The 10,537-nt window shown below is 35.8% G+C and overlaps 1 protein-coding gene and 1 long non-coding RNA gene across 2 annotated transcripts; both read right to left on the reverse strand.

The window, feature by feature from the left end:
• LOC311070000 lies at positions 1–4,901 on the reverse strand. Its single transcript, XR_014603596.1, has 3 exons — positions 4,655–4,901; positions 4,419–4,498; positions 1–1,161 (listed from the first exon to the last, which is right to left on the reverse strand). It is a non-coding gene; the product is annotated as an uncharacterized lncRNA (long non-coding RNA).
• A 1,660-nt stretch (positions 4,902–6,561) lies between these two features.
• On the reverse strand, positions 6,562–9,331 carry LOC311070172 (uncharacterized protein). The gene is made up of 2 exons (XM_084093909.1): positions 9,210–9,331; positions 6,562–7,917 (listed from the first exon to the last, which is right to left on the reverse strand). Exon 2 carries the CDS (start codon positions 7,906–7,908, stop codon positions 7,309–7,311), a length of 600 nt encoding a protein of 199 aa, XP_083950035.1. The 5' UTR covers positions 7,909–7,917; positions 9,210–9,331; the 3' UTR covers positions 6,562–7,308.
• Positions 9,332–10,537: the final 1,206 nt, after the last annotated feature.

Genomic DNA, 10,537 nt, shown 5'->3' on the forward strand with positions numbered 1-10,537 from the left:
TGGTTTTTGGAGTTTTAATACATTCTCTGTTTGTATATGTCAAAGAATAAGCACAACAATTATGAAACGAAATTACTATAAATAAGGGCGTAAACACTGAAAACATTGATTGGAGTGTGTCAGCCCAATATTCAAATTAATATCAATATTAATATTGATTCTTGGTCCTTCTAAATCTTGGATATTTATTTACATCAGTGCAATGAACCATTAAAAAGAATGCAGTGATAAACATGCAATGCTCAACATTGTATTTTATTCTATATAATAATAATTTAAAAAAAATATTAACGTAAACGTTAATAAACGTTTTTATTTTCTTTCGTTCCAATAAGTAATTGTCCCAAAGGAAACAAACTGCAATATCCAGCTTCAAAATGAGCTAGAATAACAAACAGAAGTGATGAAAACTATTTCAATTTAAACCATAAAATGACAGCAGCAGCAATAATGAGCAACAGTAAAATCAAGACGCAAATCAGCACACACCAGCATTTCTTACTCAGACAGGTTTCACTCTGCACTGGCAGAGGTGTGTGTGGCTGAGGTGTGCGTGGCTGAGGTGTGTGTGGCTGAGGTGTGTATGACAGTCTTGCTGGGACATGAGGATATTCCTTAGGTATGTCTATGGACACATACTGAGAAGGATTGGGTGGATTTGTGCGGATGGGTCCTCTGAGGAATTTCTCACAGCTTAAACCTTTAATGATCTTAATGAGTTCAATGCTAATGCAGTAAGTGTGATTCTGGTCAAAATTCACCAGATCTGAGTGCTGTGTCACATAAATGCTCTCAAATCGGTTCCACCTTAAGTTAAATGAAACAATGATGCGATCTTTGTTGCTGTTGTCTGAATATCCTGTGTAATTCACAGTGACATATTCAGGCAGCGAGTCAGTGATGTGCAGGTTGCCCACCTCATAGTATGGTAGGTTAGTGTAAGGAAGAAGATTCTCCCTGTTATAGAATCGGTGGAAACCAAAAGCTCCATTTTTTGGGTTGCAGAGTGCAACCATACAACTGTTGAAATCAATCTGAACACATTCATGAGCAAACCACCACAGCAAGATCAGACCGTGTCTGGGAGGAGGCCGACCGAACTTGGACTCTTTCAGATCAGACAAATTATTCAGAGTCCTCATCGTGTTCCTGACAGTCCTGCTGGAAAAAACAGTGCACTTGTAATGCAATAAATGTTATAATATTATGTTTTTTATATAAAATATACAATTACAGGAAAAACTGCAAAATGTAAAACCAAGAAGCAACAGAAGTCAGTTCGACCTCATTTAAATCAGTTCATTTCATCATTAGTAAAGTCTGCAGAATTGGAACGAAGTTCTGTAAATCCCCTGCTTTTGATCATTAATCACGTTGATCACATGATCATTTATTAAATGTTTGGGGTAATGGTAATGAATGCTACCAATAAGAGTGTTTCTGTTTAACAAATTTGAATCTATTCAGCAGATTTTCTCTCAAAAGCAGCACATCAAAGTCTGTTTTGACCAAGACCAAACAGCAGCCTCATGTGTGGTTTATGGGGACTCGACATAGAAATAATGGTAGGCGTCTGTACAAACTGTATATTCTATCGCCTTCAAGGGTGTAACTTTGGTTTGAGAAGTGGGGGGGACACAAAATGGGGGAACATTTTTTCGATTTGAATCCCATTTCCTGCATTTACATGCATTTTGGGACTATGGTGATACAAAATAATTAATAATAATAATTTTGAAAATAATTAAGTTGATTATAATGATAAATTCTGCCAAAAAGAATAGTAGGATACTAAACTTTGTATAACAAAAATATGTCTTAATTTTTTATTGTTTAATAGGGGCCGATTGCCAAGACATGAGAGAATCATTTTATAAAGTCAAATATGTTCACTATTAATGTTTTGTGTGTAAATAAAATTGAAATAAAGTGAGACTCAATTTCCACTGTAATGTAGAAACAACATAAAGACAGCACATTTTAAATAATTGTTTAATAGCATCTTTTTATGAATGAAGGCCTGTATCACTGATATTAATATAGCTACCGATGTCTCGATGAAAATTATTTTTTCCTCCAAATTTTAAACATTTATTAGGCTTCAAAAATATAGGCTAACAACTTAATTTAAGTGAACTTTAAACAATCCTCACTTAAACCCATAATAAATGTCATATTTACCTAGGGCTGGATTAACAATTTCCTGTGCCCTGGGCATCAAGACTCAAGGCCCCCCATAGTTAGGGAGGTTCGGGGGCATGCTCCCCCGAGAAAATTTGGATTTCTTTGACCTACATATGTGTAATTTAGGACTTTTGAAGGCCAAAAAATTATAAGAAATAGGCTATTTAAAACCTTGTCATTAGATTATTTGTCAATACCTGCTCTCTCATCATCTTCTTATTCTCTCAGTATTCTTATCCTGGCCTATTTCTTCCCCTCCTAAAGCTGAACTTTGACTGATAGTCTTTTCATTTCCGTCTGTGTCAGTGACGAAAGTAAACATAGGCTCAACTGATATTTATACGTTTTATGAATCATTTTCTTAGTTAATTTACTCAAGGCTACCTGTAGCCTAAGTCAGTATTGCCATTAGGAACCTTCTGCAAGCTTTGGAATTTGAAAACGTCTGTTTTTAAATGTTAAAAGTAATTTTAAATAATAGAAATTATAGGCTACGTTTACCGCAGTTGGTGGAATTGGCAGACGTTCCCTTAAGCATTGTGCGCTGTGGAAACGCGTCAAAGCATTCTCAGGTATAATTATGCAGCATTAATGCACAAATGATTTTGAATGAATATTTTCATCATGTCGATATACAATGGTCACATAATGTTAAAACTAATCTTGCTATTGATATCTTTGTTAGACTACCGACCCTGTAGAACAAATGTCCTGTTAATATCGAACCTAAAAACAAACTTTTTCCGCACTCAACCAGCGGGAGTGCATTTCACGAATTAGTAATCGCTGGCGTTCAGCGGGGAGGGAGGAAAGACTTTGTCTGCGTGAACCCGTGTAGATGCACCTTATGCAGACTGTAAAGTGTTTCATAACTTTATTAAATTTCTGTGTATTTCCTACCTGTCAGGGCCCCTTAGATGTCATGTGCCCCTGGGCAAGTGACCAGTTGCCCTAATGGTTAATCCGGCCCTGTATTTACCTGTGCCTTTCCAGGTACGAACTATACAGAAATTCAATAAGGTTATCAAATAGTCCGCACTGCATAAATTATAAATTACATAGATTAATCCTTAATGATTTTCTCTGTTCCCTTTGTTCTTTGGTTAACTTTACTGACAGAGAGAATTAGTGGCTGCTGTCCCTTTAAGATCTGCCGCTGACAGGATTTCACGCATTTAATTTTCTCATTTACTCTTGACTTTCATTTAAGATTTTATTTAACTTATTTAAGACTGTTCTTGTGAGGATACTCGACAAAATGGGCATTTTGGCATAAATGTGTGTGTTATTGTTCGATTCTGGCGCGCTGTCTGTGCGTCGTGTGCGTGTGTGTGCGTCAGGAGCGCTCCCTGCTCGTTAGAACTTTCATTGAGCTATTTTTAGAGTGTGGACGCGACGTTCCTGGACGCAGCAGCTAACATCGCCACAAGCTTTCTTTGTCCTGCTCCTCCGTGGCGATGAAGGTGTGCAATTTTTTTTTTTTTAAATCATAACGAATTGGAAAGTGGGGGGGACACAAACGGGATTTTGAAAAGTGGGGGGGACATGTCCCCCCTGTCCCCATAGGAAATTACGCCCGTGATCGCCTTACACTAAAGCGTCAGTTCTGGCAGGTCAGGTTAGTCAAGCTCGCATCAGCTGACTCTCAGCTGATCCACATCTAATTATAGGAACACAAAGCCTATCAGTGTATACATATATGAGCTCCTTCAGTATTATCAGCAGCTTTCGCGTTTCTCAGGAGCTATTACCCTCCTCCCTCCCCAGCTCCTCCTGTCGTCAGTCAGTTTGGCATTCTGATTCCCTTTGAATCAGGATAAATTCTCGAATCATGTTGTACTTTAAATCTTGAATTAATGATATCTGCATGTTGGTTCTGTTCTGTTTCCCCTAAGGAGGGTTATCGCTGCTCTTATCCATGCTTGGCCAGAACAGAACCATACCGCCAATCCTAACTGCTAATTGACAATTGTATTTGACGATTGTGGTCCTGACAGAACCCTACCAATCAGACAAAGCTTTCTGAATTTACAAAAAAAACAACAAAAAAAACACACACACACACACACACACACACACAGTTTAGTATGTTTTTTAAGCCACAGGAAGTGTCTTCATAAACCACATTACGTTGTAATACCTATGTCATAATACACATTTGTGTTCCTCATAAACCACATATGCCAGGACAAGGGGAACTGGCTAAAACACATTTACAGACACTGATTACTTACAAAGAACTGAGAAAAACTGATCCTTCGAAATGACTGCAGTGAGACGAAGGGTTAATCTGTAGTGCACTGATCTACCATTTCTGTAAAAGTAAACAGTTCAAAATCAATAACACACACACACACACACACACACACACACACACACACACGCACACACACACATATAACACACAAACATACAAATATATATATATACACTGTATATAAAGTATATATTAAAAAATGATACACCTTACCCTGAAGTGATACACCTTACTAGACCTTTGACACTGACTGCTTCATTTATATGACATGACAACAGCACGTATTTGCTGATGTCACTGAACTAGTAACATAGTAACAGGAAGTACTCTAGAGGTTGTACGTGTGTAGCTGTTTTGATGAACAGAAACTTAAGACTGCAAACTTTCTGCAATCACAATGCAGAAGGCAAAACTTATGCAGAAACACATTATGGACTGTACATGAGGAGATTTACATTAAAGCTACTTTGTATTAAACTAATGTCTCACTCATATTCAGATTTCATCTATCTACATCATTGTAATAAATCATTAAGAGAATTAAGTGATAAACATGCTACGCTCAACATCATAGAATGATGAGCATATGTTTATAATTATATTTAAACATATTATATTCATTTAGCCTCCAAATAAGCTGTCCAAATGGAGACAAGCTCCAATACAGATGGCTGTGTTTAAATTCACCACTTATACCTCATTCTCTATTCCCTACATTACTTCACTAATATAGTCCACTTGAAGGAGTGAATGAAAACGAGTGAGTGAATTCGGACACTGAGTGCGCTGAAAGGGCTGCCGCTTTTGCATAGTTAGTGCTTGCTGTTTAATAATTAATTGAGATATAGCAAACTGGCAGCCTCAGTAGTAATATGAAAAGACTAGTCATTGAAACTAGCATATATAAACCTTAATTAAACAATTCAATAATCCATTAAAAAGCAATTTGCACTTGTAGCCTATGATATTACGCTGTAGCCACATTGGACCAGTGGTTTGGGAAATGGATGGATGGATGATTCGGCTGCGGGCGCCATTTGAAGGGTTGCCAAAAGCTCCATTTGCAGGGTTTCAGAAAGCAATTATATGTCCATTGGAGTCAATTTGAACACATTCATGAGCAAACTAAGATCAGACCGTGTGTTTGGCTGACCAAACCTGGACTCTCTCAGATCAGACAAATTATACAGGGTCCTCATCATATTAATTCTGCTGGAAAATAAAATGTAAAGAACATAACTGGGTTTACTCTAACAATGGCGCACTTGTAATGCAAAGAAGGATATTTTTAATATCACACCGAAAAAAATGCAAAAACCAAAAAGCAGGCGAACTTCAGTTAAATCCGCTCATTTCCTCATTGGAGAACTCTGCAGAATTATTCAATATTTGGGATAATTTGATAGGGTTTTCAGATCAGCTCACAACTAACATTGCCTTTTCAAATCCATTCAGCAGACCTTCTTTCAAAATCAGCACAATAAAGTTTGTTAGGTCCTAGACTATGACCGAAACACATCTGCAGACATTATTAAGAAAGTAGAAATATACAATATAAGTAGAAAGATCACTGCATCAGTACAAAGTCTGAACCTCTATGAATCTTGTAGTGAGATGAACAGTTAATCTGAGGTAGAGTCAAATTTTAAGTAAAAAACAAAGAAGTCCAGATCGGATGTGCTATTACAGCTAATATGATTCTGATTCATAATTTATGTTTCTAAATAAATAAAAAGGTCTCTCAACAGCGACTCTCACCGTGTCTCTGATAATTCTGCATTTGAAAAAGATTGTTGTATCCAGCCTTGCATGTAGCAGCTTCCACAGGGTCTAAAGATGCTATATAGATGCTCCTAACCGGTTTTGTAACTGGAAAGCAATAATAATCTGCTATATGAGCGCATTAAATGAATCCACCCTGCCCTGCAGAAGTGATGGCAGTGTAATGTTGCCTTTTGAGGGTGGAGCAAAGATCTGCAAACAGAAACTGATGCTGCTCCATGCCAGATATTTGCATGAGCAGAAGAACTGACAGGCTAATGTGAGTTAAGTGGAATTAGTTTGGTTTAATATATTATTAGCATTTTAATCTTTTGTTTTTGTTGCTTCCCTTTTAACACTAAAATCATATTGTTTGTTCCATCAGAAATACTCAAAGCATGGAAATTCTGTCAACAAGCCTTAATTTCCCTCACATTCTTTGTAGGCATATCTGTTTTCAAGGGCATCTGATATTACACAGCTATCAAAAGAGATGCTTTTAACAAAAACAAAAACATTCGAAGTAGGAGTTTCCAAAGTCATTTTATTTCAAACCAAGCCAGAGAAATCGCATATGTAATAAAAATGAAAGGAAATGAATTAGAATTTGTGTTAACAAGAGACATAACATGACAGAAGAGAAGTGAGTCTTTCTGTAACTTCGATTCAACTGAACCAGTTGCTTGAATCTTCGAGCTCTCGAAACTCCGCACGCCGACGACATCTGCTGCTTTAAGTCATGTAAATGCATTCTAATCAACTTTTATAAACTTAAATTATAAAAATGACTCGAGATTCTCTTACAATCACACGTTTAAAACATTTAATAATACCACCCCATCCTTACACCACTGGCACTGACTTTTGAAAACAGTAGGATGTAACGAAACATCGTTTTTCTGTTGTCACGTGACTTGGGCAGGTGCGTGTGATCCGATTCACTTACTCGATTCACTCACTCGAAAGATTCATAAAGGCGCGATTTCCCCCACATCACCAATGAATATTTTATTCAGGTCAAGGTAAAAGATTATAAAAAATGTATGTGTATATAATAATCCCGAATAAAATGAGAGTAGCTATAGTTTAATGACTCTTTAGCCCTTTTAAAGAATGGTACACCAGGAGTCGTCGTTGTTAGCCTGCCTGTTATAATCGCTCCGTGGTGTAAATCTGGCCTGTTGTTCTCCAGGAGTGTTGGAGAGCTCGGAGAGATACTGATCTCGACTCTTGTTCTTGATGATCTGGAGGAGGCCCTGACTCACACGGAAGGTTTTGCTGCTGGCGAATTGTTTCGGGTCGCTGTGTTCAGTCACATACACCCTGTTTAATCTGCCACTGGCGTCCAGACGCACAATAACACGGTCCTTGTTATTGTCAGGAATAGGATTATTGCGGCTGTAATTTGCCCTGACATAATTTGGGAGCTTGTCTGCTCCTGAATAATTCAGGTTGCCCACCTCATAGTATGGGAGACTCTGAATGGGCAATAGATGATCATCCTCCTCTTCATCAATTCTGTTGTGGTACTTGTGAAAGCCATAGTCTCCATCCTGAGGCCTGAACCTCAGGACAATTTCACCATAGCTGAAGTCTATGTAGTCATGAGCAAACCAGTACAGCAGATTCAGGCCATGTCTCGGCCACGGCTGACCGAAGCCTGATTGTTTCAACTGGGACAGTTCATTCAGTGTACCTTTCACCATGATGGAGGACTGTGTGAGAGAAAGAGCAATGATGAAATATTCAAAGATTTAAACTAATAGAAAAACATAGGCCTACAAAAAAAAGGGATGTACAGGTTTGAAAGGGATGGTTCACCCAAATAATGAAAATTATGTCGTCATTTACTCACCCTCGAATTGTTACAAACCTGTATGAGTTTCCTTTTTGATGGACCCCATTGTATTTATTTTTCTCTCCATACTATGGAAGTCAATGGGGCCCATGAACTTTTGGGTGAACTATTCCTTTAAGACAAATAGACTTGGGATTATTTTCCCTTCAAGTTAAAATCTATATATTTTTTGAAGGGAAAGTGCATTTTAGATGCTGTAATTGATAACCATTTTTATTTTCCACCACAGTGGTCATGTTATGACCTTCAGAGTTGGGTGTAATGGGTTACTAAGAAATTCATTACTGTACTTTAATTACTTTTCCCTGGACAAAGTAAGGGATTACTCTTAATTTTTCTATAATTTAATTGGAGTTACTTCTAATGTAATTGCATTAATACTCTATAGACTATAGAACAATTCTATAAAGTGGCTTTAACATCAAAATTTAACGTCTAATGTTAAAACGTATGTTTTTAATGTAACCTTCTCCCTTGAAATACTTTGGATAGTTCAATAATAATTTGTGCAATTTTACATTGTTTATTTACAAGAATTAAAAGAGCAGTTTCATGTACATTGAGGTTGATATGGAATTTAGAAATTAGTAACAAGTAATGCAAAACTACAGTATTCTAATTAATCATTTTTTTTTTTTAGAGTAACACACTTATAACAAGTGAATTCTACAAGAATAAAATATAAAGTAAATATTCCATGTAGACTCTAAATGTATAATACAACTTAGTGTTTTCTTTACAATTCAATACAATATAATAAAATTATACAAAATAACCAAATTCAATTTAGCTTTTCTGCAGTGCAAACATATTTCCAGTACAGGACAACATATATTTCCATTTTATTTCTTTAAATCGCATCAATAATATTGAGACATTTTAGTATGAAATATTTTAGTATTTTTTTTGAAAGGACAGTGAAAACATGTCAGCTACTGCACATATAACTATAACCTTATACACCTATAACCTTAACTAGAGCAGAAAATGTGAAAAGTCAATGTATAAAGGTTATTTTCTGTAGTTGCAGAGTTGTTTCTGCTTCTCAAAGTATCTCCCTAAAACCAAGTGGAAGAGAAGCACATGGGGTTTAAGCATCACAATCATAAGCGTTTAAAATATGGACAACACAAATATCTGAACTTGTACCTTGTATATGATGAAGACTGATCCTCCAAGTGTCTTGCAGTGATCTGGGTATTGATCTGCAGTGAGTTCAGGGGAGCCGCAGTGCTTTTTAAAATGATCTCTTCAAGACACGCCCCCCTTTGGAAAGTTCAGAGCTGGGAAATAGAAACTTAAACTGTGTACTAGTTTTTGCATAACTGAACAATGCAAAAGTATGTATTAAAATAGTGATAATGATATAATGTCACTTGACCCCATTGCATTGTATGTTTAATGCAATGAGTGGGATCTTGGAAATATATACTTTTTAATGTACATTTACACTAATATACATATATTTACAGACAATAAGAGTACGCTATTGAAAACACGTCAGTGTTATGACTGTTAACTAAAACAAAATATTAAAACACATTTACGTGAATTGATGAATGCATCTGAAATGTAACATATAGCCTAAAGATAAAATAAAAAAATAATTAAAAAATGTAAATAAAAAGCAGTTAATTGCCAAGGCAACATTTCTATAGTATTTTTTTCTAAAATTAATAAAAACAAATATGTAAAAGAAAAAGAAAACTGACAAAAACTTAAGCTAAAATAAAAATGGAAAAACTAATATGTGATGTGTATGTTTGCAGTGTGTTCCTAAAAAGATGATACAAATTAAGTTAAAATCTAATTCAAAATATATAAATAAACACTTAATAGTACTTTATAATAACTTGTGCATTGAGTTAAATGTTGTCAGCAGTAATTATTAGGACCTAAAACATTTACACAAAGAAAGCTGTCAAATTTAACAGTGTAAATATGCAGTCCATTCAAGCATTTTACCATGACACATTACTTAGACAGTGCTGGGAATTGTATTTTACTCATTTACTGCTCTGATATGATTTATATGAACATATTAAAAATGTATTTACACTAATATGAGGAATTTCAGAGTAAAAAAAAAAAAGGCATTGAACACTTTGACCAAGAATTTTCAAAGACTTTTCCAGACAGTCGCAATTAATTCAAATGAATTTTATAGAGAATATGGCGGGTTTCCATTTGAATGTCTAGGCAGTTTTCCATTGTTAAGGTACTAATCCTTATAATTAAATGATTTATATATTATACTTCTTAGTGTACACATTTCTCAAGAAAAAAAAAAAACAAACTAATGAATATCTAGCAATATTTAGCCAATTAAGTATTTGGATGAAAAAAAATAAAAAAATCCAGGCCTGCAAATCTCATGAGAAGCCTGCTTCAGCTGCATATCTTGAGGAGGAAAACATGTGTTTTCCAGTAAAAAAGGTGTGGCGCTCCTCCAGAGCAGAAGTCAGGAAACCGAAACT

This window comes from Abramis brama (genome assembly GCF_963993115.1).
Source record: "Abramis brama genome assembly, chromosome: 2".
In the NCBI taxonomy this organism is placed as follows: Eukaryota; Metazoa; Chordata; class Actinopteri; order Cypriniformes; family Leuciscidae; genus Abramis; species Abramis brama.

Excerpts from the sequence above, each read along its gene's own strand:
- LOC311070172 (XM_084093909.1), bottom strand. The coding sequence starts at position 7,908 with ATGGTGAAAGGTACACTGAATGAACTGTCCCAGTTGAAACAATCAGGC.